The sequence below is a fragment of the Berghia stephanieae genome, chromosome 5 (assembly GCF_034508935.2).
Source record: "Berghia stephanieae isolate SIO BIC M18660-M18661 chromosome 5, UCSD_Bste_1.3, whole genome shotgun sequence".
NCBI classification, from domain to species: Eukaryota; Metazoa; Mollusca; class Gastropoda; order Nudibranchia; family Aeolidiidae; genus Berghia; species Berghia stephanieae.
The window spans coordinates 55297330-55317322 of record NC_088364.1 but is presented as its reverse complement, the minus strand read 5'-3'; the positions used below and the strand labels follow the sequence as shown (position 1 = coordinate 55317322).

Genomic DNA, 19993 nt, shown 5'->3' with positions numbered 1-19993 from the left:
GTGTGAGCGGTGATCTGCCACGTTTGGGAAGTATTAATATATAAGGAGAAAGAAAGAAAAAACTCCAAGGACTTTAGATGCTTTGGAACGGTAGGATAAAACTATCATGACAAGAAATCCCTGACAAAAGAATTGGTGAAATCATCAAAGCACCACATTTGGATGGTTGAAATATCATGTCAAACGACAATGAAAACCTGTATTAATGACTATAACTTAATAACATCCTATAAAATAATACAAGAACATTTTTTAAAATGTATTCTTTTTATTACAATTATTAAAATATTATAGAATAAAGGATAATTACAGAGAACATGTTCATATTAAAACGTATGTAAATGGAATCTAGAGCAGAATGTGAACATTTGTGTTTTCAATAAGGCATTCCACAGTTATACTATTCAAGTTAAAAGTCTATGAAAGAAAACAAAATTCATCCTCTGTTAATCTCAGATCTACGATGTATGGGATAAAAAAAAAATTTTAAACCCTCAAAAAAACACCCATTACTTCGAATTCAGTTCTCATCGGTGATTAACATTTGCACAGGATTGAGGAGTAAAAGAATACATTATGAACCATTAGATTAACTCTAGAGCTTGGTCAACGCTTTCTCTTTATTCATAACGGTCTCCGAATATCTTTCCCAAGGGTGTTTTTCTTGATTTAGTTCTGTTTCCCTTAACCATGACTGGTACAAATTGAGAAAATCTTTAAACTGGAGCTGGAACTTTGGTGTGAGGTAATGACTGTCTGCAATGTCTGCCATTTTTTCCTGAAGATGAGACACAAACATGGATGGCTTTAGAATGAAACAGATACATGAAGAAGAAAACACTCTCAAAAGTATTCCCTCCGAGTCATCACGCACATGGAATTAACCTTTATTGCCACTTGGGTCACGTTGGCCGCCCCATTTATTAAATCACAGAGTCTTTAGAAGTAGAAGGATAAATAAACTCTTGACTTTCAATTTCGGTGAATGTAAATTTTACATACCACCATAGAAAGAAGAGTGTGCTGTCAATCAAAGTATGCCATCTCAGTCACAGACTAGATGAAGGTATATAGCCTAAACCAACTAGGCTTACTATGACTATGACCATGATCACAGCTCACAGCCTGGGATCAATGAACACATTGCCCACACTGTGGTCGGTATCGAAGGAAAGTGGAAAACAAAGCATTAAGATATGCATGCTCATTTTATTTCAATTCTATTGAAATATTTATTAATCTTGGAAGTAAATATCCATAAATGTACATAGAGTTCTTTCATAGCATTTAAGATATTCTGTACCAAAGCAATGGCATAATGATAAAGATGACGGCAATGATGATGATACTAATAATAGTCATAATAAACAATAATAATAATGATAATAATAATATTGTGAAAATACATTAAGGGTTCACATGGATGGAACCCACAGCCTATGAAATTTTCAAGTATGCAGCAATGGCTTTCAAAAACTCATCAAATTAGCTTTGTTTTAGGCGTTTTATGGCACAAGTGACACTTTAGGTCCTTTGAGCACCAGTAAAAAGAAAGATGACAGTAGAAAAGAATAAGTAAGACAAACGTGACTTCATACAGAAAAAAAGGGAACAGAGTATCCATGATCAATCCATCAATATACCTATTATGACATTGCCTAGAAGTTCAATCTAGATACAGGCAAAGGTTCCCGCTAGGAAGATGCACTCATATGCTTACAGGGTACGGTATACAATATATTCAAAAGTAAAGCTATAAAAGGTCATAACAGAGAGATGATTTAAAAGGAGAAAAAAAAACAAATGAAAAAGTAACAATACTTTTGACTGCAATCTCAATCCAGAGCAAAGACAGAGAGCAATATAGAAAGGGGAAAACAGATATAGGAGAAAGAAGACACAACAAAAATGATCTCTCTGCCAACCATGGGAGGTCAGAACACCCAACCCAGTCAAATAAGCTTTCTTCACTTGAGCAAATCATGATATAAATTGTAATCGAATTTAATTCATAATTAGATTGATATACTTTAACAAATTAAAGCATTGTATTCAAAAGCACAATTTAAATAAGTCAATTTTCATTTTTAAAAACCACTTACAGCTTTCACAATGTTTTGTTTGGCAATAGCAATGTTCTTCTCTATAATGCTTATGATTCGATTGGTGGGCTTCAAACCCATGTCCTTCACTTTCTGTAACAGAAAACTCTTGTAGTGGAAGTTTAAGCGACTGATGTAAATCAAATGACCCATAACTTCAATGGTAGGTTCTATGTTGGCTGCCTGAAAAATAGATATATCATCATTATGTCTGGATCCCAATTCATACATACTATTCAACAATATATTTATCTTTGAGTGTATGCTTAAGTAACATTCACATCTTATATAATTTGTTTATGCATATTAATCTATTCTTTTAAAAAATAGGGTTGGGGATCAGCATTGTTCCATTCTGCCAATTAAAATTTGTTATCATTAGCACAGAATTACTGGCAAATCTAAAAATGATTCTAAAAACTATTTTTCGCAGATTGATATACGAGTTACCTGCAAACCTTTCTTAAATCAATTTAATTAACTATTGCCCATTGATCCCAATGGTTATTTAGAATATCTTCTAGGGCCTAATCATGAGTCCAAAATTTGACCTTGGCCTTCGGATTTGCCATCATTTCACAGCCTTTCCACCAGACAGATCAAAACTGTGGCTCAAAAATTAGTCTCGATCGATGTGTACATATCTGAAAAAAAGTGCACGTCGGTCTTGATCTATGTTAATTTGTACAATAGAGTAGTATAATCAATAAAATAAATAGCTCATAATAACCTTTACATTCCCCGAAAATACTGCGATTTCTCCATTTATTTAACATCAGTCACGATGTCACTTACATATAAAGAGTTTCTCACCTCTTTACTAAAAAAAAATCATTTTCTAAGCCTTGAACTATAAAAAATAGGGTTATTTTAACCTTCAAAATTATGTTTATATTTAAAAAATCAAAATCATTATCGAAATTTTTCATACTTGTCAATTTGATTAGAATTCTTTAAATTATTTAATGATCTTGAATTTAAATTTTAAATCTAAAACTACTAAATTTTCAGACACTGTCTTCATAATTACATATCTTATCATAAGGATTGATAAAGTAGTAGGTAATGTGTATGTAATCTTAAGTGAAAGCACATAAACAGTGTGTCTGTTTTCTTTCATTCGTGAAAGTGCGTAGAAATGGTGTCTACGTTTGCTGGGGCATTAAGCGTTGTCATTTGACATTGGGAATCACTATCTGGCCCCCCTATTGCCAAATTCATTTGCATGCACCTAGATACAGACTTTATTTATGGACCTATTTTGATCATTGATGGCTCAAAAGATTTATCTGGATCTAGGTATGTTATACAGTGGTATTATAAGTAAAATAGATGACTGTCTGTTCATAATAGCCTTTATTTCTCCACAAATATTGCGGGTATTCCACTAGTAATATACACAAAAAGCACTAACAACCTTATTGATGCTAATAATTTAACCAAACAAATTTGGCTCATAGCCTCCCTTATACATACTTCCATGTCATCCAACAATACGAGAGCATCGTTCTTTCTGTGACACGTCAATGCAATGGCAGCATATGTCCTCATATTTGGTGTTAATCGTAACTTGGACATCAATACAACGACTTCCTGAAATGAAATGAATGAAGCTGGTTTTATTTTCACTTTCCGTTATAAGAGACAAATCTGTCCAAAATAAAAAATTTTAAAAACAAGAAAATAAAAATCTCAATTTCAATATCCAGATTTGTTTGATTTTAAGGGTTTTACGGTGCTTGTGACACATTTAGTTCATATCAGCGCCAGTAAAAAGGAAGAAAATGGGGTATACAAAAAAATTGTAATTAAAAGCACACAAGAAAAAGTTAGACAAATTGGGAAAGGTTCAAATAGTGCACAGATTTATATTCCAAGAGCCCACTATCAGTGTACAAAGTTTGAGATCACCTAAAAGTCTCATCCAGACAAGAGCACAAGTCCCAACTAAGAGGAATACACTCAAATGTTTACAAACCATTATATATTTAAAACCAAAAAAAATAATATGAAAAAGCACATAACAGAGAGATGATTTACAAGGAGAAGAATATCATCTCACAAAACTATAACTATTCATTTGACTGCTAGGAAAAACTAAGTAATCCCATTCCAAGACAAAGACATAAAGGAACACGGAAAACAGATACAAGTATAGAAGACACAGCATGACCTCCTGCCCATCGTGGGAGGTCAAAGACCCATCCAGTTATCCAGGTTTAAACCCGCAATTTTCTTATGAAGAGGTTATTGACTAAACAAATCCAAGAGTTAACAGTATGATTCCCATAGAGTAAAATTTAAGTAGAAGGGTCATTCTTATATTGCTGAGATTTAACTCACTCAATCCTAGAGATTTTTGCTACTTTTCAAAATTGGAAAAAAAAAATTAAAAATAAATATGTACAAAGACAGTTTTATTCAACTATCATTAACATGCAAAAACTAAAAACATTAGCGTTATACTAAGCTTATAATTTGTCTCCTAAAAATGTAATAAATAGGCATGGGGTAAAAGTAACCCACGTAAATACGGATATAGTCGGTGTTAGGGTTGAGTGAGTTAACAAACCACCCTTTACTTTACATTGCAGAAAGAATGAGCACTTGGTCTATAGATATTCTCAAATATTATTTTACTTTAAATAAAATTTATTACACAATTAGATTATGAGTTGAACTTTCAGGTCACATGAAAAGTAAAAGAACAAAAAATAAGAAGAGAAAAAGGTGGTAATATTGTTAAGGTCTCTTTTGATTTAATCACTTGATAAATCAAGAGGTCTGAAGTGGGATGGGTTTATTTCCATGACTTTTTCTTGTATCTTTTCATTCCGCTTTGCTTGACACTGTATGGCAGAATTGAAGTGTGCATAGCATTACTTTAAAATATGAGAGAAAATAATTTGAAGAAGGGAAATATACAAATGAAGAGAAAAAAGGTAAAAGATCTGGTGTCTTAAGATAAGATGAGTTTAACTTAGAGGAAATTATATTGTGCTTTGAATATGGCAGGACTCACAGAAAAATATCATGCATCCACCACACACACACACATACAATTACATTAATGAAAAACGATGATTTGTGCAAAGACTTCAAGTAAACAATTATTAATCTAACAGTCACAGAAACACACAGACACAGACACACATACAAACACACACATACACGCGTTTAAAAAACACATACAAAACACGCATAAACAAACACCCACTCACATCAAAACTGAAAAGTATGTTACACAGAGACCAAACTATAATGGTTTTAATGTACAATAACATTCAAACACACACACACACACACACATTAAATTTGAAAGTAAAAAATGATTGGATAACTTAATCTAACAATTGCACACATACAGTCACTCATAATTTTCTTAAACACATGCACACACATACTTTTAAGATAAAATAGTTGCACTGCATAAAGGCCTACCACCCCTGCACATTCCACAAGTGGAATCAGAACGTCAAAAAACAGGAATGTGAGACAAAAAATAATAGAAATTTTAAATTTCAATTACCACATCACCACATCGTTATTGACAAGCTATTTAGTAATTTTCTACAGAGCACAAGCAAAACGAGTCCATTTCTTGTTCCAGGGTCTGCATGGTAAAGATGACCATTCCTATTGATTTAAATTTCAAATGCCGTAAAAGACCAGCCTTCTATTACAAAAATTTTTTAGTAGGATTACGAAATTTTGGCTCCGATTTCCGACTTCAAGAGCAGCTTTAAGTCATTAAAACCTGTTAAAAATAAAAGTTGATGCCAGACTACATAACTTGATGATTTTGAAGCATTATTTAATCATTTTGAGGGTAAATTGTTGATTTACTAAGTTAACTATAGCGACATTTATATCTAAAAATTACAAATTTTTAAATTTTCAAGTATGCAGGTCTCTAATAGTAACAGGTACTCTTTGCATTGGACAGTTACTTGTCTATGAACTAAACTGGGAGGCAGGCCTAGAAGTAATTCAGGAAAATATATTCCCCTGCCTTTTTCCAGGCTCCGGGGAGAATTTTAAGGTAGTAAAGCTAGACCAGTTACCACTACTAGTAGTGTGTTCGATGAGGGATATACTGGTATCTGTGGGAAACCCTACTACAAATACAAGATAGACCTTGAATCGACAAAGCTTTCAAATTCTAAAAGAATCCTTTATACACTATTTATATCACATTTACAGTGTTAACACTGCTTCATTTCAAGCAGCTTTTCATCAAGCTGCTTCTCCAACTTTTCCTTCTCTGCCTCCTTTTCTCTCACTGTTTTTCTAAGACTGTTTGATTTTGTAATAAGAGATATTTTCCTTTGTTTTTAAGCCTGCTTGGCATACTCATCAGCACTGGCTGAAAGGGCTTTAATGTCTGTTTCTAATGCTGCTTTTTTAGATTTCAGTCCATCAATCTCCTCTACCAAATTCACTCTCTTCTTTTTATCACGGTCTTTTCCCGGCCCAAGGCAATTTTCACAGATTTTCCCAACTTTTCCCGGTCGGGAATTTTCAAAATAAAACTCCCGGCTTTTCCTGGTTTTCCCGGCCCACTTCGAGGCCTGGGGAGGTAGAATTGGTTTCTTGGAAGTCATGCCCTTTTAGCAATCACTAAACATATATAATTTTGTTCACCTTTTTCTTTATTTCACCCCTTGATCTTAGGCCTTCGATATAGTGACAGGACAATGCAGCAGGCAAACTACAGGCTCTACATTGGTTACCAGTCAGGGCCTGCCTCCAATGAAAATATCTCTTCTGACTTTCAATGCTTGGAATTCTCGTTTTCCAGCACACGTTGATGAGATTGTTTCAATCACTAATTGTTCCACTCGTCAATTGAGATTGACAGAAGAAAAAAACCTGTTACTCGTCTCAAAGTCAAAGTCTAATCTCTAGGGTCTATTCCAAGGGAAGACTGGAATAACCCAGGCATCAGCTGCAGTGCAGCTCCGCAAATTGAGCTAGGGCGAGGTGACTTGCTCAAGGCCACACAGCGCAGCGGGTAATCGAACTCTGTACCTTTCCGGTACGAAGCGAAGAACGTACCGCTGAGCCACACTGCTATAGTGACAGAGCATTCAACAGAACAGGTTCGAGCATTTGGAGCACTCTACCTCTCTCCTTTAGGTCTTATACTTACAAAAATATGCATTTTTAAGAAACAACTCAAGATTCATCTGTTTGATAAATAACTATCCATGTTGTGTTAGAGGCATTATTTTAGTATTACATGTTGTTATCTGTGACCTTTTATGTGGGTGTGTGTGTGTGTTTGTGTGTGTGCGTGTCATGTGTGTGTGCTGCGGGGGGGGGGAAGTTGTGTTCCCGTGAGATCATTTGTGTGTAGGTGGCTGTATGCTTGTGATGTGGCATGTAGTAGTGCATAACTTATCTCTGTACAGCACTTTGAAACTTCAGAGTGAGCTTTAAAAGTAAGCTTATTATCGTTATCATTATTATTATCTCCTCCTACTCCTCCTTCTCCTCCTCCTTCGCCACCACCACCACCACCACCATTATTATTATTATTATTATTATTATTATTATTATTATTATTATTATTATTATTATTATTATTATTATCATTATTATTACTATTATTATTATTATTATTAATTAGTATATAGTAGTAGTAGTAGTAGTATTGTAGTAGTAGTAGTAGTTGTAGTTTGTAGTTAGTATAGTAGTATTAGTAGTAGTAGTAGTAGTAGTAGTAGTAGTAGTAGTAGTAGTAGTAGTAGTAGTAGTAGTAGTAGTAGTAGTAGTAGTAGTAAAGATGTGAAACTGAAACCGAAACAAAAATAATCGATTAAGACCAGCAAAAATACCAATTTAAAAAATGAATGTCGTCAAATATAAAAACATAGTTCTGGAACTGACATTTTTTTTAGTGTGTGTGCTTACAAATCATAGACAATATATAAAATGATTTTAAAAAACGAAAATATAGCTCTTGAAAATGTGGTGGATCTACTGAACAATGATAGGAAAAAAAAATCAAGTTATTTCCAAAAGAGTTTAGATATAGTTTTGTTAATTTATCATAAAATTAATTACCTAAATTTACAATGAATGTAATTTTTCATCTTGAATAAAAACAATGAACCACTATCTATGTGCATCATGTTTATCTTGGAATGGGGCTTGCCTCAACAAAGCTGTATGAGATTTGATAAGATAAAAAGAAAATAACTAAAATGCGGTTTACCTTCACACTGCGACTTTCATGCCTCATGTTCCGTCTCATCATGATATCGTTTAGAAAATCAATGTCAGGGGCAATATTCAATACTTCCATCATCCTAAGAACCATTGCCTCACTTTCAGCATCATTTCGGACACATGATAATACCTCTGTGAATGTGCAGATGTCTGGCTGAATCCCGTTGTCTAGCATGTGAGATATTAATGATGTCATTCCTCCAATCAGAGCTAATCGACCTGACTTAGTTGTGAGTTCTGCTACACTGACAGATTTAGTTTGATTTAAGTCCTTTAAATTAATTTTCTCTCCAAATGCAATCAAGTCTGTCACATGGTTATTATCTTTATCATGAGGAAAAGAGTGCAATGGATCGCAATTCTCCACCAAATTTAACTGTCCAAATCTCACAGAGTTATCAAAATTTTCCCACCATTCTTCATCATTAGATGTATTCACACTATCATCAAATTCATCATGAACTATTTTTCCTCCATTGTAAGCAGAGATTATGATATTCTCATCTTCTAAAGCTGTATTTTTAGTTGTTATTTCTCCATCTGGCACAGGCCAGTTGTCAAAGTTTGGAACTGATCCTTCAGGTACTAAAAACGGAGTAGGAGACGATGACAAACTAAGTGGCCTTATATTCGTCAAAGTCTCTCTTCTTTCTCTTTCATACTCCTCAGTAAGGTTTTTTTCGTCCAGAGAACTATAATCCCTTTTCTTACTAAGATCTTGGCCTGACACAAGATAAGTTATATTATTCTCCTTTGTTCTAAAGAAATCAACAGAATTTATCTCTGTCTGTCCGTGACTATATCCAAATAGGTTGAATTCCTCAGCCAGTGTGGAGGCATCCCCGACACCACAGTCTCTCACACAGCGGATCAATAGATTGTAGGTGTTCTGTGTTGGTGCAATATTATTCTCCCTCATTAACTGCCATACCTGACATGGAATAAGAAAAATTCGTATCAATTCTTATCGAAACAAAATTGAGTTGAAGTTTTAGAATAGGGATGTGCCACGTGTCTATAGTGAACATAGGGTTTCCTTGCCAGCAGAACAATGTCCCGTGCCAATGACAAATGAGACAGGGTTGTCAGTTTCTTTTCATGCTGCCTTTAGTCTTTGTGGTATGACACTGGAATTCTAAATTATAGGTCTCAAGTTCTAGTCTCGTTGTGTGCAGCTCTAAGTTAAGTCCTTTAAAAAGGCTGTTTACTCATATTTCTCACCATCTGAGTTGATATGAGTACCTGACTGGCAACAGTCTTGTCTTTGTCAGAAAAAAATGTAGTGCCTACAGGGGCCATATTTCATCACACAACTTATAACAGCAATTACAACTTACAACTTAAGCATTGTTTAGGATCCTTTGCAAAGCCCATTCATTCTATTTATTATTTATTTATTTAGATATTGCACTATATTATAAGAGCTCACTTTTTTTTTACCAGTAACTACTACAATCAAAACAAACTTTTGCGTTTATATTAGCACAATATCCACTAAACATGCTCTAAGCACTTTACAACTTTTAATACACTTTTGGTAGGCAAAATATTCCAACTATTTGTGACCTCGCCAAAGTATCAAAACTTTGAAAAGTATCATAAAAATATCAAATATACTGAGCCATAAATGTCATGCACATAAATTTAAACTGTTATAAATTTTGAACGAATCACGATAAAATCATAATTCAAAAGCTAAAGATAAATTCAAAATAACATGTTTCTTGTGAATATAAATATCCAGAAATTGAACCAACGGAATACCTCAGAATCTAAAGTTCAATTCAACTGGTGAAAAACTGAAACCACAAATTCAGCATTTGTGCGTCTTAGAATTTTGTGGAGATTTGCTGTCTCAGTCAATGTCAACAAAAATTGGGGTGGAAAGGATGCTAATCAAAACATGTCTTCTTATCACCATGGTTGTTATTTCGTCAAAAAGGTGCAGACATCATTTGGCACTTCCAGAATTTTTCTTTCTTTTCTTCAAGGAGAAAAAAATTGTGGCCAAACAAGTACTGTTAAAGTTTAAAGTTTGAGTTTTTTGGGGTTTTTTTTGTGTCAGTAATTTAATTGGACATTCAACCCGACTTTTTATTTTTTAATCTTTAAGATATGTAAAGCACAGATCAGAGGCTGACGTTTGTGAATCTTTTTACTTGATCCAAGTATCTCCAGAAGTTCGAAAGTTATTACCATTTGAAGTTTTGTGCAAGACTTTTGTGGTTCAGTACCATAACTTAAGGGTTTGAGAAGAGCCTAAATATTATTTGATGGCGCAAACTGTTCTGTTACTCATAACAAAGAATATTTCCTTGGTGAAGAGTGCATTAGCTCCACTTGAACAAATATAAATTGATCATTTATAATTGACACACAGTGTCCTCGCTGTAGACTTCTTGGATTTTGTTTTTTAATAATCTTACTATAGTCCATAATAACTATGACTAAGGTTAGTTTTTTGTTGTTGTTTTTTTTTGGGGGGTGGGGGGGGGGGGGGGGACCAGATATGATAGCACTATTTGATACTCTTACCTTCCCAGGACATCAAGTATTTCAAGCACCATTGGACTTTCAAAAACTAAAGTTAAATGAATACGAAACCCCCACCACCTACCTTTAAAGCTCTACGAAATCCTGACAGCTTATCCACAGCACACGCCAAGAGTAGGGCATTAAAACACTGGCTATCAAGGGGAATATTATTCTCATCTAATATTTGAAAGGCCCTTGTGAAATCTCCACACATGGCAAAAGCTTTCATAGAGGCCATAACAGTTACAGGACTTGGAGGAATATCATTGTTCTTCATTTGCTGGTAGAGAGCATTGGCACGCTTTAGGCCATAGTCAGGCATAGGGCAATTAGCACAGGCATTGAAGAGGCTGGTAAACACATGATCAGGAGGATCTAAACCCAAGTGTTTCATCTATAGATGGGAAAAATATGAACATGGTGTAAATCCCTCTATAATGAGAACTTTACCACTTAACTTGACAGATAATGAGGAAAATATTACATAAATTACCTTTGATGGCAACCGTATTGTCTTTTTTAGTTTCCATGTTTATATCCTAAGTTTAAAATAGATCTACATTCCAAAGTTATCAAAATAAATTTTCGAAAAAACAAAAAAAAAAAAGGGGGGGGGGGGGGGGGAGAGAGAGAATCGGAATAGATTACCATAAACATCAACAAAATTCTGAAAAACAACAACTTAACAAATTCATATGCATCCAGTTTTACGGAGTCATTTACAAATTCCACATATTCAATAATTAACAGATTAGTTAAATCATTTCTTCAATATTTCTGCGAGGAAAAACCTATGCTGTTCTTCATATGTTTTACACTTTTTTAGGAAAATGTTTTTAGCCACTATTTATTGAGCTTGGTTCTATGCTTCTTTGTTAATATATGCTTTTTTTCATCCTTTAAACATCGATTTTTCAAATGTTTTTACAATAAGATCATATATTTATACTAATATATTGGCAAAAACCTATCTAAATGTGTGATTAGTGTCATTTACAATAAACAGAGGATCTTTCCTAAAATCAAATACTGAAGGGTGGTATCTGGTAAAAAAAAAAAAGAAAAAAGAAAAAAACTATAATGAAATACAGTCAAATGCATCTTCCTCTTAAAACTATTGAGGAATTGGAAACACGATGACAGGACTATTATGGTGATTGGGAAAAAAAAAGCAACCCCTGCCCCTCCCTCAAAAAAATAATAAATATACAAGACCTGTCGGAATAACTGGAAAGCTTTTCTTGTGTAACCGGCTCTACCGACTATACCAATCAAGGTGATGAATGTACGCTTGCTGGGCATCACACGATCTTCTAGCATCATCCAGTCATCAAAGACTTTAATGGCTTCCTTGACCTTGGAACAAATGTAGAGAAATATTCGACATGGATATTTATTAGAACTAAAAGAAACTTGTAAAATTATAGCTCGCACCATTTCACAATAAGGAATATTTATTATATCATTATAGTCCATCATTATCTTGGCCTTTGCCTTTCTCAGGCCACTGACAAATATCATCCATTGCTCTCTATACTGGACCACTATCCTTAAGCTTCCATATTTTGCCTCTCCGGGTATCCTCACTTACTCTCTTCCAGGCATCCCAAAGCTTCCCTCATGGTCTCTTTCCCTGTGAATTCCCTCCCAGTTCCTTGACACTGTTTCATTTTGTAATCAGCTGTTGAACCCAGTGACCTACATGTAAAATAATCGGTAACACAAAAATACCTTGGTGTTTCATCTTGACACACACACACACACACACATACGCACGCACACACACACACATACGCACGCATATACACACACACACACACACACACAAACACACATTATTCTTATTCACAAATAATTTGCCTGCCAAGTAAGAATTCATTTTGATGTAAAATAGGCTTCAGGACTTGTGATTTTTAAGACCCCTAAACTTTTCTTTTATCTTTAACTACTTATACAGGGTGTCCAGGTATCAGAGACATTAAAAAATCCCGCAAAAATCTGACCACAATTTTTCGCAATCAGACATTATAAAATGCCATGAAGTAGTAAATCTCCAGACATTTACCTATAATATTATCAATCTTAATCTTACCATTTGAGGGAATTTCAAAGCAAGGACAATTCAGGACATCATGGCTGGAGACTGACTATGCCAAGTAGCTCAGCAATTTTGGTTACTCATATCAAGAAATATATTGGGCCTACCTTCACTAGATTCTACACAAACACACACTAAAATATTCTATTCTATTTACACAATCAGTTTTTTAGATTCTATCAACTTATACACTCCAGCATGGTTTTCTCGAACACACGGTATCCTCAAACTCATTCGAATGTCCTGAATTTTTTCCATATTATTCTTTGTTATCATTCCATTCCTTCCTCAAATTAATTTTTGCCTTGAACACAGTTTCCTCGAACTAATTTCACCCAGCCAACGTAAAAAAATTAATCACTTAATGTTTTTTTTGTTGTTTTTTTAATGCACCTGGTGATATTGACCACTGATGATTTACTGTGGCATTGACAGCCGCGTTTGTGTTTATCGTGTGTATCTGCACTGCATGTTTGTGTGTACAATATGATACACATGCAGACACACACACAGCCACTCACACACCCCATCACTGTTTCGCATAACTGCTTATCCTTAGCACTTCGCCATTCATTCTATTTTCAATGCAATGCACCATGATTGGGTACAGCAGTAAATGAATGTTAACATATAGCAACACTTCCCCCCCCCCCCCCCCCCACACACACACACACACATAAACAATTTGTATATGTCATATATAAATTTATCTCCCTGAACATATCAATGAAATAAATGAATTAATACAGTTCCTTTTTTTTTTTCATCTTCTAGCAGAAATTAGACAGGGTCTATTCTAAGAGAAGACTGGAATAACCCAAGTGTCAGTCGCAGCACAGTGCCGCAAATTGAGCTAAGAATGACTGGCTTGCCACATAATGCTATGGATATAGAACTAGGTATCTTTTGGATGGGTAGCAAAGTCTCATTGCCCCCTCCCCCCTTTCCATCAAGTAGTTATGGCAAGGTACGGTTTCCTCGAACTTTTTTGCTTGTCCTGAGGAGTTTGAGGAAACCATGCTGGAGTGTATACACAATGGCAGACTAAGCTTCTAGTCTAACTACTTTTCTTTCCTTGTTATTTCTGATGCAAGAACATAATTATTTCTACATTTTCAGTCTCTCCTATGTGCTTTGCTCCAGACCAAAAGATCATGTTACATTGTCGAGGATGACTTTTCGGCTTTTCCAACAAAGTCATCTGCAGTTTTGATCAGATTATCTATGTCATTTTGAAATTATTATTTTTAAGGTCTCTAGCTACATCACTTCATCCTATTATTTTCTATTTCTGGTTTCTGGTGACCTCTTTTTCCAGAATATCCTTGCTCTCTTTCAGGTCATTAGAATACCGGAGCCATTCTTTGCTGCATGATTTCAGTAGGTCAGGGGCTATCAACACCTCAAAAGCTTTCTCTCCATTAATGAATTGGCAAGTAAAGTGTCTTGCTATCAATGACTCTTCAACAAGGTTTTCAATTGTGATCTTCTTGTTGACCAAAAATCTGCTTTCCACAACTGCATTGCAATGAAACAATATCAGTATAAGTAAGATTTATTATTTCTTCAAGTCTGGACATTGGTCATGTTGTCCATTTTTATTAAAGTACCTATCAATCCTTTGATTGGTGTATGGTAGAGCTGTAGCAAGAATTGCTCTCTTTTATGGGAATGTCTCTTGGTCTAGTTTGCTGCCATGGCACAAATGAGACAGAGATGTCATGTTTTGTGACCTAAATGCCTCGTTTTCTGTGTGCATGTGTACAGCAATCTGCTTGCCAGACAAAAAAAAAAACTGAAAAAAACCCAACAACCTAACCTTTCAAAGGCGAATTTCAATCTTACTTTGATTGCGGTTAACAGGTTAAAAACACCAGCGTCCCCATGACACTCCCATGTACTACATCATAGTTTGTTACATCTTCACATGCCGACTCCTTTATCCCTACAATAATGCAAACCAATACATGTGTCGCTAGATCAAACAGACTCATAGATAGAGTCACCAATATCCGTTGAGTGTTTCGTGTTATAGGAATGGCTAGTATGATAGTTGGAGTTTTACTCACAATTAATTTTTTAATTTCAGGAAAAGCAAGCATTTCCAATGTTAACAGACTTACAGGCTCTGATATAGAACCTGATATTTGCTCCAATCCAATATTTGCAACTGCCGACCTGCGTCAATTTTACCTACCAAATTTTGATTTATCCGACTAACACATCCATTATCTGACCATAATCCGACTTATCCGACCAACCAACAGCCATCCGACCAAAACCCGACTTATCCAACTTGCTTGGACACCCTGTTATATTATAGGCTATGGTCTTTGTCTCTCAAAAATTGCAAGAAATGGTCAGATCATGAATATATAAAAAATTGATAAGGTTTTAATTATCTATGGGGATGGGGAAAACAAGATGAATGGATCCTTCTCACTGCAGCAATGAAATAATTTCTTTTCATAGTTTTTCACTCACCTTTCCTTCCCTTCCCAATTTGGAAATTTTCTTTGTATAGTAAAACGCCTTTCGTCCTAGTCTTCCATACCGAGTAAGGGGGATGTTTTTTCTCCAGTCTCTATCTTCATCTAGGTCATCAGGGTAGTCCTTAGCTATTCTATGCATTGAGGGAATAATTTTGGAATACATTTGATGAAGAAGAAAAAAAACACTTTGAATTTAGATTGCAATTTCAAACCTGAAAGAATGATGTTTTTGTTTTTAGAAGTTTATCAGCACTTATGACATGGACTTTATTTCAGCAAGGTACAATTTGTAAACAAGTTAGTATGACAAAACTTTTCAGGAGCACCAAAAAAAAAATCCTCATTTTGTCAATTTTTGATTGGTAACAACTACTTTATTATTTGTTTATTTATTTCAGAATGCTAAATGCCTGCTAGAAATTTAAATTAGAACATTGGTAATGATAAAAGTGAAGTAGAATTAACACCATTTTCATAGAGTGGTTCGCAACAACAAAAATTTGTTAAAAAGCCATCTAAAAATTGCAAAGAGAATGAGCATAACTTTGAACTAAAGAATATATTTTCAATCTGTAAATGATGAACCCTAGGAAAATAAAAAATCTCCCGTGTAACACAGTTTCAGCACTCTGGTAAGCTTAATATCAAACACTTTTGCTTCCTAGATCAAACCCTGATCAAAGCTGGGAAACAGAAGTGATGTGAGACTTTTATTCACAAAAGGAAGAAAACCCTCTGAATCTTACAACAAAAATAAATTAAATCTATAGTGGGAATGCAATGTCTAAATCTAAAATCTATTAATAGTGTTGTTGGTTCAAAGGCAGATGCACTTGTCTTGATGATGAAGCCAGATCACTCGGGAAAAAAACGTCAAAGAAAATTTTTAAATCCAAAAAGGAGGAGGAGGGCATGAGTAAGAATAAGGGCAGGAGTAAGAGTAGGAGCAGGAGAAGAAGAGCAAGAGTAGGAAAAGGAAACGTTGAAGTAAAAGAATAGATAATTTTGTGCTGTTTGTGATGAAGGAAGTATGTTTCAGAGTTAAGTTTCCCTGTCACGCTGTACTCACATAATATTATGAATAACCTTGTATTTGGTATCGATAGAAACTTGATTCAATTTCTTATTCGGTGTACTCAACAGTCAAAGACCAGTAGCTGTTTGTCGAAGGCCATGATTGCATTCCTCATCGCCTCATGAATCTGGTCCTCTTCTTCAAATTGTTGACCATACAGAATTTATTTCACCTTAGGGAAGAGATGGAAGTCGCATGGGGCAAGATCAGGTGAATAAGGAGAGGGGGTTCCAACAATCCCACGAATAGTCCTTGAGAAGCGCATTCACAACTCTTGACTTGTGAACAGGTGCATTGTCATGATGCAGAATGATGCCTCGTTCAAGCAAAGAGGGTCTTTTTTTCCATATCACTGGTCTCAGTTTGTCTTTAAGAATCTGTAATAGTTTCCGTTAACAGTTTGGCCAGTTCTATATAATGACACTTGTGTCGAAAAAACGATGTGCATCGCTTTCTTCTCTCCTTGTTTTCTGCGTGTCAAATATCCATCTTCAACTTCCCTGACCCACCATCTAACAGTTTGAATTGAAGGAGCATTGTGCTCCAAAACTTTACAAGGGTCTCCATGTATTTTGACAGCAGACTTGCCGAGAAGAGTTGGAAATTTGATGACAACCTGAGCATCATAGCGTGAGAAGGTTGCATCAATGTTTTGTTCTGCCTTTTTCCTTTGATTATGCTTGGACAAGGAGCAAAAGGACAACAAAATTGCCACACCACAGCTCTATGACACGACAATCAATTTATTTGAAATTTGGCATCAAGATTTCTTAGATATTGTCTAAAATTTTGGTATTTCTCGGTTGCTTATTAAATAAGTTATAGATGAAGGAATCTTAATTCTGAAACACACCTCGTACATCTTTATATTTAAATTAATCCAAACAGATCATTGTGAAGAGCATGAAAATAACTCATCTTGTGTCAACCGTTTCACTAATCGCAATGTCATTGATGAACATCTAAAGCAATGAATTAAGTTAAGATTTCAATTTCAAGATGAGTGCTTTCCCAGAGCAAAGTACACATTAAAAATAACAACAACAAAAAAAAAAGATGTGGAAGGAAGAGGCAGGAATTAAGTTTGCAGGTGTATCAGAAGATTGGATGACTGCACGAAGACAGCACTTTGAAAAATATAAACTGACTAACCTTTCATTTGGATCCCTAAAATCCATCTCTCTGGACAACCGATCTTGTCTAATCCTGAATCCTTGCAATTTCCCAAAGTTATTTTTGTCTTCTCCTTTAATAAGACTTTTTTCACTTGATGACTCTCCCTCAGATACATTTCTCCTCAGGTCAACTTGAGCCATCATGTCCAGCCTATTTTTCCACACTTGTTTGAAGTATTCGTTTTTGTTTAAAAGTAAATGGTCATTCCCAACTTTTGACAAGCTCTTTGAGTTTGAGCTACGTTCATTGCCTTGTTCATATAATGCATTTATCAACTTTTGATCAATTTGTTGACCATCGGTTGCTTTTGTACTAGTACAAGATCTGTCATTGCCATGATCAGATACATGAGCACCTTCCATTTCATGACGTTTATTAACATTTGCACATCTTAGGACATTTCTCAATTGATAATATGAATTATTTCCAGATAAATACACTCTGATAGACCTGCTAAGCACACATGTTTTTGATTCAAAAAGCCAGCATCTCATAGAAGCTGCCATTTCTAAACTTCAAATTTCTTATCTATTTTTCCACAAAATGAAGATCTTCAGGTTCATTACTAGTTGAATGAAAATCATGACCATCGGCTGAAATTTAAAAATAAAATATAATCATATCAATACTTTTATATTTATACAATTTTTGGGTCTGTTTTTTTTCTTATATCACACATGTAAGGCTGAGAGTGAGGGTGGTATTCCTGATAAGTTATTTTTATAAACCAAAACAATCAAAGACAGCAAAGAGAAAATATATAAGCCCTCCATCACCCTCATCTATGTTTGATAAAGTCAGTGACTATTTTAGCCAAATGTAAAAAAAAAAGAAAAAGAACCCCCCCAACACACACAAATTAATGCGCCAACAAACCAAACATCTAAAGAAAGTAGATTCAAACACACCAAGTTAGATTGTTGATCTATTAGAGACCAATCAATTCCAATCTTTCTGATGGTGTACCTGTTGTGAGTAATGGAGGATGGAAGCAGGATGTCATCACATTAGATAGTCTGATTTCAGCCTATAGACAGGTGCTGATTAGTCATTGCAAAAGGGAAGCGCTAGTCTGGGTTAAAATTTGAATAATACAATCTCAAATAATCACTGTTGCATTATTTTGAGTATATGAACGGCTCTGGGATCATTTTAAAGAGCAGAGATCAACATTTCTTTTGGTGTGATTGACATCAATGTAGGCAAGCTCCATAAAAAATTATGGGCTTCAGCACATTTCTCAAGGTAGCTCTGAATTGTTATTTCGGAGTGACTAAATATCGCTCGAATACAGTGACACCTAATGCAACACTAGATATTACTTCTAGTTGTCTATTTTCTTACTATTACATTTTCCCTTCATTTAAAAAAATTTATTTATTTATTTGTTCATCTTTTATTGTCTTCATCATACTATTTTATATTCTTTTATTTTCTTCATTTTTTCTTTCATTAATTTGTCATTATCATTTCCATCAGTTTACCTTTACCATGTTTTATTATTTTTACAATTATTATTATTATTATTCTATTTTATTTTCCTTACTATTACTATTATTACTATCATTATCATAATTATTATTTTGACCATTATCATTATCATTATTTTTATGCTTTTAATCATTATTATTATTCTTAAGCAAATAAACAATATAACGACAGTCAACACAAAGTCAACGCAATCAGGGCAAAAATTCTGAGCGATACCTGACATGACCAAGCAGGTAACAGAGCGACACCTAATGCCTGCCTTGTTATTTTAACTGTGGATCTTGTGTCAGACGTTTATTTATTCAATTTGTCATTTTTAGTAGCATTTTAAAAGCTTGATAAAAGTTTAAAAGTTCCTAATATGACATTCTGTTAGGAGTAATGAAAGGGAGTGTAGAGTAGTCCTAGGGTTTTAAAATTTTCTTTATTATGGTTAGCTCGAGACCCAAGTTTTTTTTTGTTTTTTTTTCTTTTATAGAGTTAGTTATAAGTCTTAGTCTTAGTAAGTAAAGGTCCTTTGGTTTTTGATTTGCCTTTTAGAGTGTCAGTTAAAGTTACTAGGTTTTATTTTTTCTTTTACTTTTAGGGTTAGTTACAGTTATATTTATAGTCTAGTTAGTAGTTAGTTATAATAGGAATACTTGGGCTGATTCCCTTAGCTCGAGGAATATGTGGAAGGCCTCCCAAAATTATAGGTTGGATAAAAATTATATCATTTTATAACTTCTGCAGTTTTTTTTCTCTCTCTCGTCTCACTGCTGAGACAATAGACTACTACTATATAGCTTGC

At 34.5% G+C, this 19993-nt stretch overlaps 1 protein-coding gene across 10 annotated transcripts in view; it reads right to left on the bottom strand.

Annotated features, from left to right (window-relative positions):
- Positions 1-248: 248 nt before the first annotated feature.
- Positions 249-19993, bottom strand: part of LOC144973244 (pentatricopeptide repeat-containing protein 1, mitochondrial-like) — a 20807-nt gene continuing 1062 nt past the window's right edge. For 7 of the 10 annotated variants that reach the window (XM_078915453.1, XM_078915455.1, XM_078915452.1 and 4 more), the window contains exons 2-9: positions 17689-18305; positions 15454-15592; positions 12087-12227; positions 10954-11265; positions 8323-9267; positions 3579-3695; positions 2103-2285; positions 249-778 (exon numbers count right to left, since the gene is read on the bottom strand). In XM_078915453.1, coding sequence (XP_078771579.1) covers positions 596-778; positions 2103-2285; positions 3579-3695; positions 8323-9267; positions 10954-11265; positions 12087-12227; positions 15454-15592; positions 17689-18218 — 2550 coding nt within the window. In that variant the 5' untranslated portion in view covers positions 18219-18305 and the 3' untranslated portion in view covers positions 249-595. Of the gene's footprint in view, positions 779-2102; positions 2286-2349; positions 2747-3578; positions 3696-8322; positions 9268-10953; positions 11266-12086; positions 12228-15453; positions 15593-17688; positions 18306-19993 lie in introns of those variants that run through there. The other 3 variants (XM_078915458.1, XM_078915457.1, XM_078915456.1) reach the window with 3 other exon arrangements.